This window comes from Apodemus sylvaticus, chromosome 3 (genome assembly GCF_947179515.1).
Source record: "Apodemus sylvaticus chromosome 3, mApoSyl1.1, whole genome shotgun sequence".
NCBI classification, from domain to species: domain Eukaryota; kingdom Metazoa; phylum Chordata; class Mammalia; order Rodentia; family Muridae; genus Apodemus; species Apodemus sylvaticus.
This window is the reverse complement of record NC_067474.1, coordinates 149,244,134-149,268,220: the sequence shown is the minus strand read 5'-3', so window position 1 is coordinate 149,268,220 and position 24,087 is coordinate 149,244,134. Positions and strand designations below refer to the sequence as shown.

Genomic DNA, 24,087 nt, shown 5'->3' with positions numbered 1-24,087 from the left:
ACCAAAAGCAACTTGGAGAGGAAAAGTCTTATTCAGTTTACATTTTCACATCACTTCATTGAAGGAAGCCAGGACAGGAACTCAAACAGGGCAGGAATCTGGAGGCAGGAGCTGATGCAGAGGCCACAGAGGGGGGTGCTGCTTACTGGCTTGCTCCTCATAGTTTGCCCAGTCTGCTTTTTTATATAACTCAGGACCACTAGCCCAGGGATGGCCCCACCCACAGTGGACTGGGTTTTCCCTCAACCACTAATGAAGAAATTGTCCTACATGTTTGCCTACAGTCTGATCTTACAGAAACATTTTCTCAATTGAGGCTCCCTCCTCTCAGATGACTTTGTGTCAAGTTGACATAAAACTAACCAGCACACCATATCTCATACAGTTCTGCTGCTGCATCTTCATGTTACAGAAGAGCTGAAGAGGTTAGGACATGCCACCAACCCCTCATCATGATCTAATCAGGCAATAAAGACACCATCCCTTGACCCAGGTGTGTTAACGGTTAAGTTTCAGCATCTGAGGACTCCAGAGACGGTTCCATGGGTAAACTGCTTGTAGAGCAATCTTGAGGACCTGGGCAGGCATGTGGCTGTGATTCCAGCTCTGGGAGGCAGGCACAGGAGGATTCTGGGATCTTGGTGGTCAGTCAGTTTAGCCAATCAGAGAGCTCCAGGTTCAATGAGAGACTCGCAGAAAGTAAGGTAGAATTCTCATCTCTCTCTCACACACACACACATTGGTGTACTTTTTGGGCTACTTTATTGGGTCCTTATATCTGCCACCCTATTCCTCCTTAATCCTTTCCAACCCACCAACACTAGGTAGAAGCAAAAGAAGGGTAGAGGGGAAAGGTGGCGTTGATCTCTTTTGATGACTCCCTGCTGATTAGAGGTATCATTTTTCCAAGTTCAGTCTTTGTCATTATAAGGATATCTACAATTTCTTCTTCTCTTCACTTTGTTCACAATCACTTGACAAATCACCACAACGGGAACCCAGCAGCAGTGGGGAGCAACAGGCTCCTCTGAGTTCAGCCTCTCTTGGGGTTCTGGAATTTATACCCTCTTGAAAGTTCCCAGAATTCCAAACATCACACACTATCTGCAGCTGGCAAAACCACACCCTTGCTAAAGCACGAGGCAAATCATAGTCACCTGCTGTGAAGCAGTCTCTTATCCCACACCTAGGATTAAAACAAAACCACATTCACAGAACATAACTGGGTTTCTAAAAGAAACCAGAATTCTCATTACACACACACACACACACACACACACACACACACACACACACACGCATGCACGCACACGCACACGCACACAAACACACACACATACAAACACACACATACACACAAATACACACACACATACAAACACACACACACACACACACACACACACACACACACACACACACACACACCACACCATGGCCACCTGTCTTGCTGAATGATTGTGAGACTAAATGCAGGAAATGCTTAGCTGGCACAGCATCTCAATTCCATATCCATCTCTCTCCTCTTTCCTTCTTCCTTTATTTGTCTCTTATTTTCTTGGACTTATGACTAAACCAAGGGCCACCTCTACCAACTGCTCAGTCTACAGCCCAACTGTGGCCGATGGCAGCAACTTTGGGTTGCCATGGAGACTTGCCTACCTAGATGTCTCCTCCCTGCGGGTCCCCTGAGATTCTGGGTCTTCCTCAGTCTCTTCCTGTGCGCTGTAGCTCTCGCTCTGGTTCATTCTGGGTGCTGTCCTCCTTTCCGCACAGCAGGGGAAGCTTCCTGGTCTCCTTCCTCCTTATATCCAAAAGAAAAATGGGTGGAGGGAGCAGGGGCTGTGTGTGTGGGTTAGGGGGCCTCAGAGCTCTGACTCTCCATAGCAAGGATCCAAAGGAAGCAGGAAGCAGGCTCGCTCTCTCTCCCTCCCTCCCTCTGGTCACGCCTGTCTCAGCTGCCGTCCTTTGTCATCCAGCCACAGACATACCTCATCCTGTGTTTCCACTCTGTATGCTACACCACACCATTCAATCAGACTGGTTTTTGGTACCTAACTATTTGTGTTCAAGTAACTTTTACTGCACTTCCTCCAGTTGCCGTTCTATTGTGTGCCTGTTTGTCCCTTCCTGCCTGGTTTATAGCTTCAGCTTTATCACAGAGCAGATTATCTGCAGGATCAGTAGTGTCTGTGGCTTCAAACATCATCTAGATGTGACACTGTCATCTTCACCCTTGGAAAACCAGACAACTGCGTCACCAAAAACAAACCAAACCAAAAAACCAAACCATGACGTTTTAGGTGAGTCTGCCATTTATGTTGGGCTGCGTTCTTAGCTCTCCTTGTCTGCGCACGGCTTGTGAGTTCCGGCCGGACAGGGGTCCAGGGTCTTGGAACGTTCCCTGGAGGATAAGGTTGTGGGGATGCTGAGGTCACTCCACATGACCCATGGCTCTGCCTTTCCTTGTTAGGCAGGTGACTTGGAGACTCCTGGGTGGGACAGGGCACAGCAGGCAGGGCTGGAGACTGCCCAGGCTACTGAGTCAGAAGGTAGGGCTCTCAGAAAAGTCAAGCACACCATCTCTCCCTGGTGGGGCTTTGACAGCCTGCCAAAGCAGGGAGGATCCAGTCCAGCTATGAGCCTGGGATGCCAGGGGAGGAGTGTGGGTGGTGATCTATCTGAGAGAGGCTCTCAGAAGGAGGCCGCAGGGCTCCTCCTCAGACACTCCAGCTTCTCCCTCATTTGTCATGGTCGCCATACATATATAGCCCTGGGAGCTGACAGACAGTTTATGGCCTTCCATAAAAACGCTCTGTAACCCTGGTTGTACTGACCAGGCAAGAACAGGCCAGCCATTCAGTTGTAAACAAAGTAAAAATGGTTAACCTTTGGCATGAGATACTGAGTCAGGAACCTTGGAGGGCAGTTAAATATTAATGACATATAGATAAGAGACCCACCTGTCACCGTGTGTCATTAAGGGGATCCGGTGGGGAAAAGAAGGGGAAACACAGGTGAGCATGGCGGAAGGACACAGTGTACCTCTGGAAGGCTGCGGTGATGCAAATGGAGTCTGGGGTTGCGTCTCAGAAATCTGGGGCCAGAAGGCGATGGGAAGGGCTCCTAACTCTCGGGAACCCTTTAGGGGTCCCCCTGCTTTATGTTCTGCCAAACTCAGCCCCCAAGAATTCAAACAGGGTGGAGAGCATCCATCCTTGGCACGAAGGGCCCTGTGTTTGCGTGTAGACTCCACAGCAGAGCCTTGCGTTGGCCTGGGCCTTGGCTTCCTCGTGGTGAGGCCCATCTGGGAGTGATTTGACAGCTAGAGCTTTCCAGCAGCAGAGCACACATTCTTCTTGCTGTGTGCAGGCACGGGCCAGAGGGCCAGGGAGGTGCAGAGCTGATGGTGTGTCTCCAGGTGGGGCAGACAGAGGCCTGGGGCTCCCTCCGTGCAAAGAAGGCCTTGTGAGATGGCCTCTGCCCAAACAGCTTCTACCTGCAACCTCAAGGAGAGGGCTCTGTGCCATTTGTTGCTTCTCTGGGCCTGTTTCCAGAAGGCTCTGTGGAGACTCCTCTTGTCTGCCCTAGATAGGCCAGTTCTGGCCTGCAAGAGTCTCTAACCCATGAGAAAATGCCCGTGAGCCCATGGGAACATAAGGAGGCCCTCCTCCTGTTTCTAGATTAAAAAAAAAAAATCCCCAGTAGGAGACAGAGGCCAAGTAGTAGATTCTGTCCATGTGCTAGGTGCCACAAAGCAATTCCCAGACCTTAATGTTGTCTTCGGCACTGCCTCAGAGGATGAGTGTGATGATACCCATTTCACTGATGGGGAAACTGAGGTCTGAGCTCATTCACTTGCTTGATATCCTGCCGATGACATGGACAGGCTGAGATTCAGAAGCCTTTGGGTTCCAAGGAGCCATGCCCCTTTCAAATGCTTTTCTCTGGACTCTGGCCTGTAGTAAACTTTTATGCAGCATCCCTCTCCCCCTGATGGGTTAAGGAGTCACTCCTGGGTGAAGCCTCCCACAGCAGAGCGAAGAAGGGTTCTCTGAGCAGGAGCGAGCCTCCACTGCACTCTGCCCTCAAGTCTTGCTGCTGTGTGGCCTCTGACCTCAGCTGAGGCGCCTGTTACGCCCAGTCCCCAGCTTCCAGTCCAAGATCCTTCAGAGAAGGTGGACGCCTCACTCTTGGTTAAACAAGATGGAGGGAGCTGGGTGGCTCTCCAGATTTCCCTGCCATTACCCCACTCTGTCTATCCTGCCTGCTGGGCTCTGTGGCACAGGCCATTTGCACATGCTGCCAGCCTGCAGCATCTCCACTAGAGCCCTCACCATACATTTGTATGCCCATGTGGGGCCCAAATCTTCCTCTCATTCTCTTGAGGGCACCCCCTGGGGGCTGGGCCTTAGAACCTGTGGCTCAGTGGGTGTGGTGTTGTTAGCTGGGTGGGGCAGGAGGAAACCTAGGCCTGTTTGCTCTCATCTCCCTTCAGGATTCCCATTGCACAGTCAGGGCCAAGCCTTTGAAAAGAGAGTCCAGTTCTGTGGACTGCTCCAGCTCAGAGGCTGCAGCACTGGGATGCATGGCCTCAGCCTCTGCCTCTGAACCCTCATCCTTTGGACACACGAGGGAGTCCAGCAGGCCCCAGGGACTTGGTCCCTCGTCTGAGGGGGAACTTGAGTCAGAATGAATGTGCAAAGGGAGGGAGACAGGGTGGCCCTCGATCTGAACAGAGGACAGGAGGGACAGCGCCCCCTTCAGGTACCGTGTTGTCTCTGGTGCCTCACTGTGCAGTGTGTGAAGGTCAGGGCCTCTGTCTGTACAAAACCCCAGAGGCGAGGGGAGTGATTTTGGTCTCTCTGCCTCCTCCTTCTTGTCTAAGGAGGTGACTTCCGGCAGAGAAAGGTCCCCTGGGAGACAGTTTCTAGCAAGTGTGTCTTCCTGGAGCTGACCTTTCGGCTTGAGGTGTTTGGGACTGGAGAGGATCCCCCCGGTGGAGTCTTTGCCGGAGTCTTCCACACACACAGCATAGGAAGCAGGCCAGCTGTCCAGAATGTCTTTCGGGTTATAGGTGGTGGGTCTGGTCTTCACCCCCTGCTGTGGTGAGTAGAGCGGAGCTTTGGTATCCGAGGCTACCTGAGGTGCGTAGGACGCGGGCTGGACCTCAGGGATAGCCTTTGGAATGTAGGATGGTGGAGATAGCGTCTGCTGAGCCGGCACAGTGGTAGGCTGAAAGATGGAGACATCTGACTGCCCAACATAGGTGAGCTGAGACAGGCTGGGCCGCCGCACCGCTCCAGGTGGCTCCCGGGGCCCAGACACCACCACTTGGGAGTACTGGATGGGCTGAGACAGACCGCTGGGACCGCTGAGGTCCAGGACGGGGATCAGCACGTGCTCCTGGATGAAGCGCAGAGGCTGAAAGGTCAGGACACGCTGGACGTTCTGTGGGGAGACAAGAATCCACCCTTTAGGACACGCTCTCCTTTCTTTCTTTCTTTTTTAAAATGTGCTCTGGCGCATGATGCGTGTGCTCATGGCTGCGCGAATGTATGTGCAAGCACATGTGTGTAGAAGTCAGAGATCCAGCATCTTTGGCCATTGGCCATCTGATATGACAAGGCAGGGCATTATTGATCATGAGCCCAGAGCTCACCGGTTTGGTTGGTGTAAGTAGCCACCTTGACCTGAGAATCCCCGTCTCCATCTTTAGGGCACTGGGATTCTGGGGGTGCTGCCACACCCTCCTAGTTTCCGACCTCTGTTCCTCATGCCTGCTTGGCAAGCGCTTTACCCACTAAACCATTTCTCTAGCCCCATGGTGGTTTTTTTGTTTTTTTGTTTGTTGGTTGGTTGGTTGGTTTTGTTTTTTTGATATGGACAGGCAAGACTTTCTGAGAAGGTTGTCAAGGCACTGGGGACTCCATTGAAGATGTACATAACCTACCCACTCCTGCCCACAGACTTCCCTCCAAATGAACCCAGCCTCTGAGGTGCCCATGGCAGAAGGGTCTTGGTTCAGTGTCAGCATAGGTTACATAGTGAGATGATGTTTAAAAACACATCAAACAAGTAATGGACGTTGAGGAATCTGAGACCCAGGTTACACCTGGCCGAGTGACTTAGGGTACACTTGTTCCAGGTGATTGACAGTTGGGGAAATAGAGGGCCCAGATTCTGGGCTGTCTCGAGGTTGTGGCTTGTACTGCTCTGAGAGACTGAGGTTGTTAGAAAGGATAGGGATATAGGGAAGGCCAGAAGAGGTTGGGAGACCATGGTAGCCAGGGCCGCAGCGCTATGGGAAATGTCCTCAGAGCCCTTCAGATAAAGAGAGTTGTCTCCAGAGCCATGCTGCCCAGCCTGAGGCTCTGAAGGGGACCTTGCTGCTGAGGCAGAGGTGGGACCCATGGACAAGTGGGCCGCTGATGAGATGTGTTGATTCCCTAAGGGCTTAGTGCTAAAACTCGGTGTCAGTAACTGAACACTGGAGATTTCACATTACCGTCTGATGCCTGGATTCTCATGAAAAACAAACAAACAAACAAACAAACAAACAAACAAACTGGCATGGGTGACCACACAGGGCAGACCTGGGCTGCCCACATAAGGGCATTTTGTTTGGTTTTAAATTTTGTTGTTGTTTTGAGACAGGAACTCACTATGTAGCCCTGGTTATCCTGGAACTTGCTACATAAACCTGGCTGGTCTTAAAGTCACAGAGATCCTCCTGCCTCTGCCTCTTGAGTTAAAAGGTGTGCGCCACCATGCCTGGCCATTTTTTGTTTGTTTGATTAGGTGTGTGTGTGTGTGTGTAGTCCAGGCTAGCTTTGGACTGGATATATAGCCAAGGATGACCTTGAGTTCCTGATCCTCCTACCTACACCTTCCTCTATGACTGGGATCACACACAGTACTGACATCACAGCGCTGGGGTCAAACCCAGGGCTTTGTGCATGCTTGGGAAACACTCTACCCACTGAGCTGCACTGCCAGCCCTTGTTATAGTGTGTGAGACTGAGTCCTGGAATAACCGCCACTATGTCTGTGTTTTTGGTTTACTACTACTACTACTTCTTCTTCTTCTTCTTCTTCTTCTTCTTCTTCTTCTTCTTCTTCTTCTTCTTCTTCTTCCTCCTCCTCCCCTTCCTCCTCTTCCTCCTCCTCCTCTTCCACCTCCTCCTCCTCCTCTTCCTCTTTCTCTTCCTCTTCTTTTTCTTGTTTTTGTGTTGTTGTTGTTGAGGGTGTTGTAAGACAAAATCTCCCTAAGTAGCTCAGGCTAGCCTGGACCTTGAGGTTCCTCTGTATCAGCCTCTCTAGTCCTGAGATCACACAGCTGCGCCCACGCACTGAATGCTGGCTTTCTAGACAAACAGTGAGGTGCTCTGCAGCCCCGTGGGGCCCCATGCTCAGTCCTCAGTGCTCCCGAAGATCCGCTCCCCACCTGGCTCCGATGCTCTCAGGGCATCCCTGCCCAGGCCCGCTGCCCCGATCACATGCCTTCCTTACACACCCTGGACCTGCCAGACCACCTTGGCCAGCCCAGCTTTGTGGCTGCTCAGGGACTCCCCTGTTTCCTGGGGCTTGGAGGGTCTCTCCAAGAGGCCCCTCTCCAGCCCCAGGTGGGTGACTCACCAGGGAGTTAGGAGGTACAGGTGGCTTGGTGATGTATTTGTAGCCCAGATAACAGAGCAAGCCAACAAAGAAACCCATGGAGAACAGCACCGCACCGGAGAAAGAGTAGGCCCACGTCCGATCTGCAAAAGAGGGCAGGAGAAGGCTGTGTGAGGCTTGGAGGCCTCTGGGCCCCGTCCCGGGCAAAACTGATGTGACCTTCACAGGTCAGGATGAGTGCTTCACCATCTTCAAATCCATGATGAATTGTTAGGGACGGAGCTCAGTTGTTGTCGTGATTGCCTAGCATTCACAAAGGCCTGGACCCGATAAGGCGCCATGCAAACAGGGTACAAATCTCAGCACCTGGGAGGCAGAGACAGGAGGATCAGAAGCTCAAGGCAACCCTCGGGTACAGGGGGACGCTAAGGCTGTTCCTGATTGCGTGAGGTGCTACCTTAAAAACAAAACTGAGCCGGGAAGTGGTGACACACGCCTGTAACTCCAGCACTCTGGGAGGCAGAGGCAGGCAGATTTCTGAGTTCGAGGCCAGCCTGGTCTACAGAGTGAGTTCCAGGACAGCCAGGGCTATACAGAGAAACATTGTCTCGAAAAAACCAAAATCCAAAAAAACCAAACAACAAAAACAACAACAACAACAACTAAAACCAAAACTGAGCTAGAGTAAAGGCCTCTTGCAGGTCCTCAGAGTGGCTCCAACTCTCAGTGCCAGGGGCCTCAGCTGGCCATGCATGTCCCAGCCCACGCGGCCAGCTCCTTCAGACTCCACATCTGGATACTTTCTAGTCACCCTTTGGGCTAAGAACCTGCACATTAGCCAGTGTCTGCCTTCAGCAGGAGGTGAGCCTAGCCAGGGAACAGGCTCTGTCACAGACATGGGGACTTCCTCTAAGTTCCTGATATTCAGGGTGTGGTCTAGAAGGATCTACAGCTGGGTTTTTCAACTTGTGGGTGGTGACTCCTTTAGAGGTCCAATGACCCTTTCACAGGGGTCACCTAAGATCACATTATAATTCATAACAGGAGCAAAATTATAGTTACGAAGTATCAGTGAGATAGTTTTAATGGATGTGGGTCACCACTACAGGAGGAGCTATATTAAAGGACCGTGGTGTTAGGAAGGCTAAGAACCACTGTCCTGGCAGCTCTGTCTCTCCCTGTTGCTAGGGGTTTTCCATCATGCATGTCAGAGGAAGAGGTTGGTGAGCAGGCTGGGTCCCCCAGAGCTGGGGTCTGAGGGCCATCTTTACCCCCTAACAGGGGTCAGAGGGTAGACTGAGGACGACTGGTGCCTTCTGTCTGTGTAAGGTAAGGAGCTCAGTGTTGCGGGAAGGAGCCCAGAGAGGCACCAGGCCTCTGAACATGGGGGGAGGAGGACTGAATGTGGGGGGAGGAGGACATTGTGACTCTGTGGAGGGGGACTGGCACTCCTGACTCTTTCCCCCCCTTCCCCCCCCCCCCCGTTGCCTCGGGACAGGCGCAGAGGGTTCTTGTCACGATCTGTGTACTTGGGAGAGGCTTGGGAGGCAGAGGCTAACGGAGCTCCAGGGACCAGATGTTGACAATGTCTAGGGTCCCACCTCCTCCTCCCATGTTTCCTCCTTCTCTTCACAACCTCCCTGTGACTCCAGCTGGCCTCAGTGAGGGGGTCCCTGAGGTCTCAGGACCTCCAACTTTGAACTCCAGGGCCTTGGGGATGGGAGTCTGGGGCAGCGTGTAGTAATGGGTCGCCCCATCACTGCCACCCCTGTCATTGCTACAGCGAGAAGAAGCATGTCAGTTCGGTCATGATGGCGGCAACCTGACGTTGAGTACCAGCATCATTATCACCGGGCATCCTCCCTGCTGTGCCACCCCCTCTCTCTGGTGCTGCCGCCCTCTCTGGTCTAGCATTGGCACTGACAGTTGCCTGTGATTATTGAACTCTTGCTGCATGCTGAGGCTTGCTCAGCAAATCACCAGAACACATAAAGGGAGTGGGATGTTTACCTCTTTCAAGCAACAAAGCTGAGGCCCAGAGAGGTCCGGTGACTTGCCAAAGGCCACACAGCTCCTCAGTGGATGAGTACAACCCCAGAGCATATCCCCACAGACACTGTGCGATCATGCCTCGGCTCCCTCAGCCATAAAAATAGATGAGGTGGGACAACTTTGAGGTCCCTTGCCCCCACCAAGATGCTGGGATGACATTCTGTAGCTCCCAGGCATCCTTGAGAAGTTAAAGCAAGGGGTTCTGGGATCTGGGGAGAGGCAAGGCCTAGACCAAGGTCAAGGGCAGGATGGCTCACTCTGGAATGGAAGCACGGAGTAAGCCTGCAGCAGAAGGGGCTAGCGGCACACCGGCTGTGATGGCTTCAGGACCAGACAAAGCTAACTGGGTTCACTGACCAGCTGTGTGGCCATGGACAAGTTACTTAACCTCTCTGAGCCAGATTTCCTCCCAAGTAAAATGAGGATGATCCTGCCAATATTTTTTTGTGAGGAGGATCATTTTTTAAAATTAATTAATATATGCAGTTGTAGGGATGAAAGAAAGAGCTTATAATGCACCTGGTGCTGGCAGCAGGGTGCTGCGAACAGCAGGGAGTGTTGGTAACCTACTATGATCTTTAGGGAGAAAAAACATCCTTAGGTCTGTTAGCAAGGAACAGCCAAGAAAAGCAAGCTTTGGCTGAAAGCAGAGGCTGTCTCAGGTGAAAGTGGTTATTCCCCTGTTATCTCAGGCCTCAGGAGGCTGAAGCAGGAGTATCAGAAGCTAAAGGCTAGCCTGGGCTACAGAGGGAACGCCTGTCTTATAACAACAAAAAAATCAAACCCAAATGAAACCTGTGTTTATGCCGGCTCTCTTGAGGTCAAGGCCACAGGCGGGTGGGGGAGGAGTGGCCTGTCTGCCACCAAGAAGCAGGGTGGGGTTGGGCTGCCTGGGGACAGGTGACACCTATCTAAGGAGGTCGGGATGAAGGTCAGAGATCGCTTTATATGTGCCCCAGCAGGGCATCCTCAGAGTGGTTTCTGTTCCTAGCCTCCTGCCTGCCAGGTTCTATTCTGGTGCCTGGGTTCCTCACGAGGGAAGGGCACGCCTTGTGCACGCCTTGTGCTTTCCGCCAAGGCTGGCTCTCCTCCAGCCTCGTCTCCTGCCAGAGAGTGCCCTAGGATTCAGGCAGAGAAGCAGTGTCTTGTGGGATTGGATGGACTGAGTGTTTGGATAAAGCTGAGGACAGGGACCGCTTTCCACTCAGGGCCACGCACTGTTGTGCAGGTCTCAGACTGAGTTCTGAGTAGGGCAATGATTGGCAGAAGTGCTGTGAACATGATGGTTGGGGTGGCCCCCATCCTCATAGACATCTCTGCCCCAGGACAGTTCATTGGCTTTGAAGCTAGTGAGGATCATTTTATCCTCTCTGTTCCCACCCCCTCACACCTCCATCCCCCCCCCCCCACACTGTATGCTCCTTGAGTGGATAATACATATGTTTGCTTTGCCAGAGTTTACACAACGCTGGCCAGAGGAAAAAAAATTCAGGCGTTGGCTGAGAGAGGTGATTAAACATTCTCTAAGTGAACCCATCAGACGGCTCAGCTACGGATAAACAAACATCAATCTTAATATGACACCACCAGTCTCCCAGGGTTCTCAGAGCACTGCTAAGCATCCCTCTGGGTACAGGGAGGGAGGAGTGGGGTTTAGCTGTGCACCCAGGATTCCTCCCTGCCTGGCCTCAGCTGAACTCACCGGGCAGTGTCTTTACACGGCACACGTAGGGGGCACTCTCCTTGGACAATATTGGAGTCAAAATTGTGATGGAGCCGAGGAACTCAGTGTCTGGAGTCAGGCCGAGGAACTCATATTCTCTCTGTTTGCCTTCAAGGTGCTGAAATGGACAGAGAAGCCAGGATGATTGCACAGACACAGACACACGTGCACACACAGACACACACACACATACACAGACAAACAAAAACAGACACATAGACACAGACACACAGACACATACTCAGACAAAACCAGACACAGATACACTCAGACAAAAATACACACATAGACATGCACATAGACACACACACTCAGACAGACAAAAATAGACACACAGACATGCACATAGACACAAAGACACACACACACACACTCAAGCTAGACAAAAGCAGACACACAGACAGACACACGGAGACACACACATACATGCATACATACATGCACACACGCGCACACATACCTTGCACGTGCATGCAAACACGCTACTGTTCTTTCCTCCTCCTGGCACTGCCATGACCCCACGAGCCCGCCTGGGCAGCCCTCTGCTGTCTTTCATTCTCTTCTCCTGTCCTCTCTTATCCTCAGTTCAATCGGCCCTCAGGCTCTTCGGAGTCTCTCATAGAACCTGGCCTGCCACACTGCGGCAGCCTGCGGACACCAGCTGCTGTATCCACATCACATCGTGATTGCCACCCCACCTGCCTGTCCCCTGCCCCCTCCATCATTACCCCGCTTCCACTGTCACGGTCCCTTACCCTTCCGTCCGCTCGGACCTGCTCTCTCCAGCCCGGGCTCTGCTGTGACCCCTTGCTGGTCACTCATCTCTGGCTTGGTCCCTGTCCACTGTCACATTCATTCTGGGGTGATCTTTGTAAAAGCGGCTAGATTTACAAGGCTCTCCTCGGCCGCTCTGCACGTATTCACAAGACAACATCCTGGTCAAACCCCATCCAGAGCTGCCTGGCTCCAGGCTCCAGGCGGGATGGCCTCTTCCCCCATCTTTCTCTCTCTGGTCACTAAATGATCTTGTCTGGAGCTGTGGCCTCTGGTTATCGATGTATGACCCTGAAAGGTCTCTGATGAACGAGACAGTCCCCGTCTGGGTGGTACCAGGCAGGCGCTTCCATGCCTGCTTCTCGTTCTCAGATGCTCTTTACAGTGTCCAGTTTCCCTCATCTTAGAGGTCTATGCTCAAAGCAATCGTTGATCTGCCCCTGCTCACCCTCTGCACTAACAGCTTTTCTTAAAGGAGCAAGACTCCACCGGTCTCGCTTTTTAACTCTGTGTTTCTGCCATGCGTTCTCTTCTCTGGACACATGGGTACAAGGTTTAAAGTCATGCGGAGGGAGGTTGGCGGGGATGGGAATATCTGTGTAAAAGTGGGTGGGGTACATGAATGTATTTTACTCTTTCCTGGAGTCCATACAGCCGAACCTGTAGACATGGACTATGGTGTGGTGCTAGTCCAGGGCAGCCACCATGGCTCCACACACCCTCCTTCCCAAGCCCATCCATATGCACACAAAATGAATCTTAAAAGAGAACCTCTGTCAGAATATTGTCTGCATAGATACATGTTAGACATCAAGACATAGGTTAAGGATAAATGGTTATAAAAAGGACACCAGGGCTGGATAGATAGCTTAGACATTAAAGCCTAAGGTTTACCAAACTTAACCAAAACTCCAAGAGTTCCATTCTGAGTACCCATGTCAGAGCCCATGTCTCCAACTTCCCTTGTGGGGCCCGGAGAAATGGCTCAGCACTTAAAAACACTCACTAATCTTACAGAAGATCCAGGTTCAGTTCTTAGCACTCATATGATGGCTTACAGTTCTAGGGGGGTCTGATGCTATCTTCTGGCCTTTAGAGGCACCAAGGATGCCTGTGGTACACGGCATATATGCAGTCAAAACAGTCACACACATAAAATAAAACAAATCTTTAGATATATGTATGTTATATATACATATGTACACATATACATACTCAAGTGCACACACATATACACACTACAAGGAGACTGGAGTGGCAATATTTATATCAGATTAAGTGGACTTCAACAAGAGACAAAAAGGGGGATTTCTTCATGATCAGAGGCCAACTTATAAGAAGATATAATAATCAAAACAAATGTTTAACATGGGTTATGCATAAGAGAAAACCACACAGAACTAGGGGGGAAATATAGGTGCTAATTAAGATCATAGTCTACCACTGCCTGGACAGCCTTCTGGGGCTTGGGACTCCCTTTATTAGCAGAGTCTCTCCTTCTCTGACCTTGACTGGGGTATTCTAAGCCCCAACACTTGCCCTCTACCTGAGTAATGTCAGGTAGCCTCAATAAGTTTATAGGATCAGTTTGTTTTCTCCTGACAAAACCTGTTCAGCCAGCATCCAAGATTCCTGAAATGCTTGCCTATGGTAATGAAATAGGCCAGGTAAAAGACCCCAGCCAAAGACATCCTGGATGTCCATACCTTCAGTCCCCCAAAACTTTATAAACCTTCAGTCACTCTAAGTAAAGTTGATCTGCCTACTGACAAGCGGTCCCGGTGTGGCCTTTCACCGTATGTACCCACAGGGCTTCCGAGCACCCTGTTCAACATCTCTGCTTCCACTGCCCTTGTGGACTGTATGGGGGGGGGCACGAGGGTAAGGAGACCCATGGGGAAAAATAAACTCACATGTTCAGTATTCTCAACAGCTAAAAGAAAAGTGCGCACGCATGCACGCACACACGCATATCAGGACATATACAGTTGGGAGGAGCCCCATTAGCCAGTATCTAGTTGGTGTTTGGAGAACATACTCACCACACCTATGCCCTAATCCTCCAAACACACTTGCTTTGTTTAGAAGGCAAGCAGATGGCAGACCATAAAATAAACCTTCATGAGTTTAAAAGGCCTAATTCAGATAGAGCGGGCTCACGGACCACAGGCAGAATTCAATTAAAAATCAAGACTCATAAAACCTTTAATCCAACCCCAAATATTTATCCACAGAGCTGCTTGTTTCTATGATGAGGGCTCTCTTTCTGTTGTTATCTCTAGCTGTTCCCATGACGACTGATTAGATAAGAATTCCTCTACCACCTGCACCCCAGGCCTCCGCAACATAGACCCAACAGGGTCCTCAAACTTGTGTCCCGTTATCCCTCCACACCTGAGGTTCTTGACCTTCAAGGTTGAGGGAGGAGTCCTGTGTGGGCAGGTCGCTAAAATCCAGGTCTCAGACAGGCAGCTGCAAACATCTGAGTGTGTGTGTGTGTGTGTGTGTGTGTGTGTGTGTTGATGATGGCCAATCTCATCTGCTTAATTGAACTGAGAGCCACCTAGGAGACTGGTGAGGCTGTCCCTGGGTGTGTCTGCGAGGGTGTGTCCCAGCGAAAGCGGATTGCCAGGGTTCTGACCTAATGAATGGATCAGTAGTCCCTTGATGAACTTGTAGTCTGACAGCCTCGCTAGGAGGCAGCGAGGGACAGGAAATGGTCTTCTGGAGACAGTATGTCATGGGACGTGTGTCCCCGGAGCCTGAATCTTGTCCTGGCCTCTTCCTGTGTCTTCCTTCTGTGTTTCCGGCTTCTATGATCTTCCCTGCTCTGCCGCATCCCTCCCACCTTGCCAGCCGATGCCCGACCTCTCTGAACTCTGTATCCTCACCTGGGAGATGAGATGGAGATGCTAGCGCCCACTCATGGGACTGTGACAGAGACAAGCCACATCCTTGTATGCCTCGGAAAGTCACACCGACACCCCAGAGTTTTCCGCAGTCTCACCTGTTCCCATTATTGGCCCCTCCCCCACCCATTAAGTCATAAACTCTTTGAGGGACTTTTCAGAACTTCAGAGGAGGAAGTAAGCATTCACCCAACTGAGTCACAGATTGAAGGGACCTTGTATTCGACGGGATCATTTGCATATCCTTTGACCTTGGTGTCTGCCTGTAGGACCTGCCTTAAACCATGCCTTCCCACGGTCTCCCCAACACTTCCAGGAGTGGAGGCTGATGTCAGATTTGCTGCCGGAGAATGGTCTTGCATTCCTGACCCTCCAGCTTCCGCCTCTGAGCTTGGGTTATAGGCACACACCACCACGCTTGGTTTCTGTGGTTGTGGGAAGCAAATCTGGGACTTGGCACAAGTCAGGCAAGGACTCTACTAAGAGCTACAACTGCAGGCCCACGACACCAGCATTTTCTAAAGGGAATGACTGGGGATATTAACAGAAATGTCCTGCTCTCTGGGATGATAAAGGATACTAGAGAAGAGCTAATAAAATTTTTTGAACCAGTGGCACGTGCCTATAATACTAGCACTGAGACAGGAGGATGGCTATGAGTTTGTAGTGAGTTCCAGACCAGCTTGGGACAGTGAGAATCTGCCTCAAAACAAAACAAAACAAAACAAAACAAAACAACCCCCACAACCAATGTAACAACCAAACAAAAGAAATCTTGTCCAATAAATATGAAAATTTGCATGGAACAAATTTGGCTCCGTGGGGCTCGACAGAGTCTTGAGCAGGCTGCTGTGTATGTGAGCCTAAAGGGGCAGGGGTCGTCATGGCTCATGACCCTCCTGGCATCCTAAGAGCCCTTTAAAGATATTTTTGGGAAGTGCTATTTTATATAACGCATCGCTTTTGCTGAAAGCAGCCCCATATACTAGGGAGGGAATGGGAGTCCCAAAGAGGGATGGGGCGTGACCTATATTTACCATCTGGTAGGTGTGGTTGACGTGGAGTTCTAAGCGGTAGAACAGGTCATGGAAAATCTCCTCCAGGGTTAGCTGGTGGCCATCTTCTGAGAGGACGGGTGTGAGTGTGGGGTGGATCAGCATCTGAATGGACCTCACTTTGGGGATACAGGTCACATCAGGTGGTTTGATGGTAGCTAGAAAGGGGAGAGAGAAAAGCCCAGAATGCTTTGGGGAACAGCAACTAATGCAACGTGGGAAAAGAGGCCTTTGAGCGGCAGGTGTCCAAGATCAAGGCTGGCCCAGGGGTGACAGAGGGTGGATGGGAGGTACCCAGGCCGGAAAGACACCAGCCCTGACTGTCGACGCCCTTAGTTTTGCCTTGTGCTTCCTATTCCTGGTGGCCCCAGTGTGAGTGTGCCTGGAACACCCGTCCCTTTAGTCTGCTGCAATGACAACTTTTGGGGTGTCAATGGCTGATGAGTCCAGAGAGAGTATAAATTAAAATTATCCCAGGCCCAATGCTATTGCTTCTGCTTGCAAGACTCTGCTCTCTCAAGATGGAAATTTCCAAATGACCCTCACTGTTTTACAATACCTTAAAAGTGTGTGTGTGTGTGTGTGTGTGTAGGCCAGAGGAAGTTGTCAGGTTTATTCTGTATGCACAGGTATTGTGCCTTCATGTCTGTCTGTGTACTACATGTGTGCCTGGCACTCAAGGGAAGCCAAAGAGAGTTTCAGGGCCCCTGGAACTGAGTTCAGATGGTTGTGGCCTGCCATGTGGGCACTTGGGATCAAACCTGGGTCCTCTGCAAGAACAGGAAGTGTTCTTAATCGCTAAGCTATTTCTCCAGTCAGAATGTTGGGCAGGCTGCATTAGGGTTTCTCGCTGCACTGAAAGCTCATTTCAGCCAGCCTGGCTTGGCCACTGAGCCCGAGGATTTTCCTGTCTCTGCACTGTCGTGGTGGGGGATACAGCCAAGGCTGTACATACATGTACAACTCTGCCTGGCTATTTTTATTTTTAGCTTTCTACATGGGTGCTGGAGATTCAAACTCAAGTCCTCACAGTTATACAGTGAGAGCTGACCGAGCTGTGTCCCCATGCAGCCCCTGAATACTTTTCTGATAATGTGGTAACTGCTATGTCTCTTTATTCCATGAAAAATCTTGCATCTAATTTCAGGGATTTGTGTATCCCACTTGCCCCAAATCTAATTTGTACAAGTCGAACAGTGATTTGTTGTCCTCTAAGATTTAGAACAATCTAGCCAAAGAATGTTTACTTCCAATAAAATTGAAAAGGGGACATAGGGTTGGCAAGATGGCTCAGTGGGAGCTTGCCACCAAGCCTGATGACTTGAGTTCAATTCCCGGGAGCCACATGACAGAACGGAAGAACAAACTTCTGAAAGTTGTCCTCTGACCTAAACACACTCAGACACATAGATACACATGCCTACACACACACACACACACACACGGATGCACAAATAAATAATAAATGTAAAAAGGAAATCTTAAAAGAAAGAAAGAAAGAAAGAAAGAAGAAAAATGAAAATAAATGTCCTCAAAAAAGGAAGGGAATTAGGATTCCATCATAGAATGAGTTGCTTCACAGCTATGGAAAGTCAGGTTGTGGAAAATATTTCAGAGTGTGGCAAAGTTCACGACACCATTATCTGGAAGAAAGGCTTCCAAAGTAAGACTATGGCCCCAGATCAGGAGGCAGAGGCTGAACTGGGGCATCTGGCTGGCATGCCTGTGTGCATGTCTGTGGGCATTTTCTTGGTTGCTAATTGATATAGGAGGGTCCAGCCCACTGTGGGTGGGTCCATTCCTAGGCAGGCAGGCCTGGGCTATATAAGAAAATTACCGCCTTTCTTGAAGCCTATGAACAAGTCAGAAGACAGTTTTCTTCCATGGTTTCTGCCTTGAGCCCTGTGTTCTGCAGTGATAAACTGGTATCTGGATGTGTAAACCTTAGATAAGCCCTGTCCTCTCCTTTGATCAGTGTTTATCACAGTAACAGAAACCAAACTAGGGCAGTACTATTTTGAGATTAGCCTGGGCTACAAAAGTGACATCCAGGTCAGGTAGGGCTACAGACTAAGAGCCTGTCTCAAAACGGTGACTTTGTGAGTCAGTCAACATTAGCTTGTATAGGATTTGTCACCTGCAATCCATCCATCCATCCATTCATTCATTCATTCATTCATTCAGTGGTCATGTTTATCTATCCATCCATCCATCCATCCATCCATCCATTCAGCAGTCATGTATGGCTATTCATTCATTCATTCATTCATTCATTCAGCAGTTATGTATGTCTATATCTCTATCTATCCATCCATCCATTCATTCATTCAGCAGTCATGTATGACTATTCGTTCATTCATTCATTCATTCATTCATCAGTCATGTATGGAGCCCCTTCTGTGCTCATGCATGGCAGGGAACACAGTGGGTCCCGCAGGCTGTCCTGAAGCTCATGTCTTTGTCGGGGAGGTTGAGAATATAATCAAACACAGTCTTTCTTTCTTGTGACAACATCAACAGAGCACAGGGTCTCTCAGTGTCTGTGGGACGTAGTTCTGGATTGCCTCACCAAAGCACAAACCCTTTGTTGTCTTAGTCCTTTGTGTACAGTGGCCCAGTACTGTGCTCAACCCAAACATGTCCTTTGTATGCTGTTAATGGATAATGCCTAATACTATGTAAGTGCTATGTAAACAGATGTGTATCACCCGGAGATATGTGGGCAGATGGAATGCAGATGCAATATTTCCCCCCCAAATAATTTTCATTTGCATTTGGTTGCATCAGAGGGCCCCTGGGATAAAGAATACATACAGATAAAAGATAACTGATGATCTTAGCTGGCTGTGACTGAGATCAGGTGTCAGGGCTGGAGGCAGGGACTCTCTTTGAAATCTAACTTGAGCTAAACCCTCTGACCTGGGGAGCAGCGTAGGCACTGAAGCAGGGGCTGGCAGACAGTGGGTCCCGCTGACTAGAGTGTTTCTCCTGAGAACTGAGGTAGGCAGGGCTGGTGGGTCATAGGGAAGAAACGAATCTTCTCTAAGACTCGCCAGCAAGGGAAGGGTTGGTAGGCTTTCCATCCTAAGAGGGCGGGGGGGGGGTGTACCACCACAATGGAGGAATGAAGGAGTCCTGGCTTGGGGCCGCATCCTCTAATCTAGGAAGTTTTGAGTAAGCATAGAGAAAAGAAACCCCCCTGGGATGTTCCCTGGCCTTGGGGACACCTTCTTAGAAAGCCACATCCACTACTTGCCCAGGTATAGGGACCTGCTGGGTCCCCATCCACTCTAGAAGATCTGAGAACTGCCCCCTCACCCAACATGTCTGTATCTTCTCCCCCCCATCTCAGATTTGCAGGCCCCCCCACTTACTGTGCTGCAGTGAGCTGAAGCGGTCCGTCATCTTGGTGACCGGTGGGCCTCCCGAGCTAATGGCCGTGACCTTGGCGTAGTAAAATTCCGTGTGGTTGCGGGTCTCCATAGTCAGGTTGCAGAACTTCTGGGTGATCCGCTGGCAGCCCGCCTTGGCCAGCCACATTCTCTCGCCGTACCTGTGGGCGAGGGCAGGCAGGGTGCCCGGTGAATGAACAGTTCCGCTAGGCCTGTGGCATATTCATGATGATAAGGGGGCCTGGCACTCAGTCAGTATCAAGGCCGTCCGTGTGGACATTGAGGCCAGCCCTCATAATGGTCCTTAGAGGTGGGTGTGTTGTTCTCAAGGGAGCAAGCTATGCTCAGAGGAGAAAACTGTGCCCGGTGCTTTGAAGTGGGCACATGATGAGCCCGTCAGAATCCTGCCAGCTTGAGTCCATGGTCTGCGTCCCTTGCTACCCAGCCCTGTCACACGCTCTGTGACTCCTACTCTACAGGTGAAGAGACTGAGGCTCAGGAATAGGGAGCTGGCCTCCAAACACACTGGAGCTAGACACGGGCAGGAGGGGTTGGGTGACATTTCCACGGACCTAGACTTCCTCGGGACTATCAGTTATTGGTACTGTATCAGAAAGAGGACACACGTGCTAGTGACGTCATCTTTCTCCATTTGAGATCCTGGGATTAGCATACCGACATCACTCACACTGGACAGATGGTGAAACTGAGGCTTGGACAAGTCTCCCTGACTGCCCAAGGCTCCCCGGGTGGGGCTGACTCTCACACTCAGGTACTATTCACCGTCCTATTAACTCTCATTGTATCTTCCCACTATGATGGAAATGTAGAAGAGCTTTATCTGTGTGGGGACACTCAGAGTTGGGGATGTCCTGGAGGAGCCCGCTGCAGAGCCTGGTCAGGAGGGGGTCGTGAGGGATGAGATACTTGCTTCTTATATTCCACACTGTAGACGGTGTCGGAGGCGCTGGCTGACCCACCATCCCACGTCAAGATGTTTTCAAAGTTGCTGGACTGGAATTTCACGTGTCGAAGGAGACCAGATGTGTCCTCAGTAGTGTGAACTGCAGGAGGGGGAAGCCAAGGGAGCCAGTGGGCTTGCAGACTGCACACCCCACCCCCACCCTCAAGGAGAGGGGTACCTCATTCTCAAGCATGGTTTACACCCCTTGACGTCAGCCATGCATGTGTTTTGGTCAGCGGCTTCCGAGAACCTTCCCACCCCTGCGCAGCTGTCAGGACAACCTAATTCTAGAATGTTTTCACGATCCACAAAAGAAATGCATGTTTGGTGGTCACAGCCCAGCCTCCTCCCCTTCTCCCCACCCCCGCCCCAGTTCCTGGCAACCACAGATCTGTATTATTTCTCTTAGGATTTTCCCATTCTGGAATGTTCATTTACTTAACATCCTGGTTCCCGCCACCCCCCTCCCCCATGTCTGGCTTCTTTCATTCAACAAGTTCTCAAGTTTCATCCTCAGCATGCATCCATCGGCAAGCATTTAATTTTTTTTAAGACTGGATTAATACTCCATTGTATGGGTGTGGATGTATCTGATCTTGTTTATCTATCGTCAGCTGATGGACATTGGGATTTCTACTCCCCTCCCACTTTGACTAATGCTAATGTGACCATTTGTGGAAAACAAATTAAGGGGACAGTTCTAATTCCCTTGGGTATTCATCTGGAGTGGATACAATTGTGTATATAATTCTCTTGGGTACACATCTTGGCAGTTCTATTTTTAACTTTGTCCCTCCCTCCCTCTTTCCCTCCCTCCCCCTCCCTCTTTTCCTCCCTCCCTTTCTGCCCCCTTCTTCTATCTTCTGCAGTGCTGAGAACAGAACCCAGGGTCTCTACGATGTGGATAGGTGAGAACTCTGCTGCTGAGCTTCATCCAGCCTCAGCCTTCATGTTTAACATCTGAGGCAGTTACCCACGTGTTTCCTAAAGTGGCTACAGTGTATTCAATTCTAGCCCCGCCCCCAGTAGTAACTGGGCTGTCAGATTCCTTTACATCCTTGTGGTACACCATCTCAATTGACTTTTTAAAAATATACAATTTATTTTTATGTTACGTTCATTGGTGTTCTGCATGTAGGTCGGTGGGAGAATTTAGCTGGAATTACAGTCAGGTGTGAGCGGCCACGTGGATGCTGGGAATCAAACCCGGGTCCTCTAGCTAGAGCAGCCAGTGCTCTTAACCACTGAGCCTTCTCTCCAGCCCTATGCGTTCACTTTTTACATTGAGGTTGACAGTCTTAATCCTGTTTTAGAGTTCTCCAAGTAAACGCTCCAAGATTGCACGTGTCTAAAGCCAATCACTTCACACAGGGGAATAGAAGGGATTGTGAATTCTGGTGAATTCCTTCCATGTCACTCCCTACCTGCCAGCCACATGGCCTCCTTAGAGGGTAAAGACACCTTCTACATTCAGACCTTGTAGGGGACAAGATACTGACATAAGGACTGGGCCACCATGGGGAAATGATTTAAGCAAGTTGATCTCGGCTCTTCAAGTCTAGAACCTGGACAGCTTGACTTACTTAGCAACAGACAATCATGACGACAGCAGCTGCTGACACTTAGGAAGGACCTGCCTGCTGCTAGCCACCGGCCCAAGCCTCTCCACTCATGGCGGCTCGCACCCTTTCTAGATGCTGACGGCCACCGTTCCCATTTCATGAGTGGGGAAACTGAGGCTCATCCGGTGCTGCTGGAGTGGCACAGCTGGCTTTGGGCAGGGTCCCAGGGCTGCATGATGGAGCAGTAAGACAAGACCTGGGACGATGTCCAGCACTTGACAGGACTCTCTCTGTCCTGAGTGTAAGGCAGGGGCTGGAGAAGCAGGAAAGTGCGTGGGAAGAAGTGTCTCTGACAGGGGTGTTAGTGCTCTGAGCCCCAGTAGAGGACTGGCATCTGAGCTCTGGTAGGGGACCAGCTCAAGGAATGTTGGGGAGAGAGAGGAAGACAGAAGGCAGTTTAAAGAATTTACAACAGAACCGGGGTGTAGCTCAGAGATAGTGCTCAGCTTAACACACTCGAGACCCTTGGCTTCAATCTTAGCGCCCCAAACCCCCAAGCCCAAAGCCAAACTAGAACCTGTCCCGTTGGCTATTGTGTCTAGCCTGGGCTATTTCACTCAGACTACCTCAGCTTTAGACAAGGAGAGAGCTGGCCAGGGTGACCAGGGAGGGACGTGCTGCCTCTGAAGGAATGTCCTTGTTTGTGAAGAGCCCTTGGTTCACAGAGCCCTTCCCTCAGTCCAAACCTGACCTGTGCTGAGAAAGATCGGGCAGACACAAGCGACAGAGCTGCCCTAGCTCTGAATGCACTCAGAACAGCCTGGTTGGCGAGGGTGGGAACGAGACAGGTGTGGAGCTCTGTGCAGGCCTTGAGAACATATGTGTTTGATGCGTGTATGCCCTCTTCCCCCACGCTCGACCTCAGTCACCCACAGTTGGAGGGATGGAGAGGATGGCTATTCCTGCAGTCCAAGTCTGCACGGTTCTTTCAAGAGGGATCTGTGTGCTGCAGGGGTGAGGTGGCAGAAGATGGGAAGGTCCCATCCCGCTGCAGCAGGTCCCCGGTCACACCTCCCTGAATCTGGGTCAGTCTGGGGCAGCAGCTGTGGCTATTTTTGTTCTCCAGGGTTCCCTGGAGCCCGCAAAGTAGGGGACCTCGGGGACAGCATTCGAGTGTTCCCGCTGCCTTTTACCCAGTGTGACAGCGGTCTGTGCTGGGCCTTGAGATGTGAATAACATTCATTTGGATCCTGGGCTGGGCAGATTCTAGAGTTCTCTTGCTGGGGCTCAGAGGCTGGGGTTAGAGAGACCAGCAGACGGAAAACAGGCTTGAACTGTGGCTTTTGGGTGGACATGAGGGTGAGCCCCAGGCAGGAGAGGGGGGTAGATTTGAGAGAAGGCTGGGGTCTGTCTGCAGTGAGTTTAACCTCCCCTCCTATGGTTAGACTTTGCTGCAGAGTACACTGGTACTGGGGACAGCCTTGAGTAGGATGTCTGGGCTAAGAGGCCGGCAGCTGAGGCTTTTGCACCCCAATAAAGAATTGGGGGGTGGCAAGGGAGGGGAGGAATAGAGGTGGGCTTTCTGAAGTGGGCCAGGTGATCTTGACAGAGCCTCTCCTAGCTTAGGGAGCCAATGAGCCTCCTTCTCCCTCCTTTTTCCCTCTTTAAATCCATCTGCTTTCCCCGCCTGTGTCGTCCCTGTACTTCCTGGTTGAAAGTCTACATTATGAAATGTGGGGAAGGAGACCTGTGGTGGGGAGTCCGGCTGACTGGCTGCTTTATAAAAGACAGGCTTCACATCTGTGTGGAAAAACAATGTATCGGCTGCCCTGGGAGCTAAGGGGAAAACAGCATTGTTTACAGTGACCTGGAGTCACCAGAGAGCTGGGGCTGGAGCCTGTGTCTGTGGCTAATGCAAGGGATCTGCTACCCCAGGGCTCCCTTCTGTTCCCCTTCTCCTCTGTCTTAACGGGTCAGGAGATCCACAGCTCCACACTGGGATGTAACAGACATGGTTTGGAGAATTTGGGGGCTGCATC

At 50.8% G+C, this 24,087-nt stretch overlaps 1 protein-coding gene across 1 annotated transcript in view; it reads right to left on the bottom strand.

The window, feature by feature from the left end:
• Positions 1 to 745: 745 nt before the first annotated feature.
• The window catches only part of Il22ra1 (interleukin 22 receptor subunit alpha 1), a 24,517-nt gene continuing 1,175 nt past the window's right edge, over positions 746 to 24,087 (bottom strand). The window contains exons 2-7 of the mRNA XM_052177746.1: positions 20,454 to 20,586; positions 19,505 to 19,683; positions 16,113 to 16,288; positions 11,372 to 11,510; positions 7,639 to 7,760; positions 746 to 5,451 (exon numbers count right to left, since the gene is read on the bottom strand). Of these exons, the coding sequence (XP_052033706.1) occupies positions 4,495 to 5,451; positions 7,639 to 7,760; positions 11,372 to 11,510; positions 16,113 to 16,288; positions 19,505 to 19,683; positions 20,454 to 20,586 (1,706 nt within the window). The 3' untranslated portion in view covers positions 746 to 4,494. The remainder of the gene's footprint in view (positions 5,452 to 7,638; positions 7,761 to 11,371; positions 11,511 to 16,112; positions 16,289 to 19,504; positions 19,684 to 20,453; positions 20,587 to 24,087) is intronic.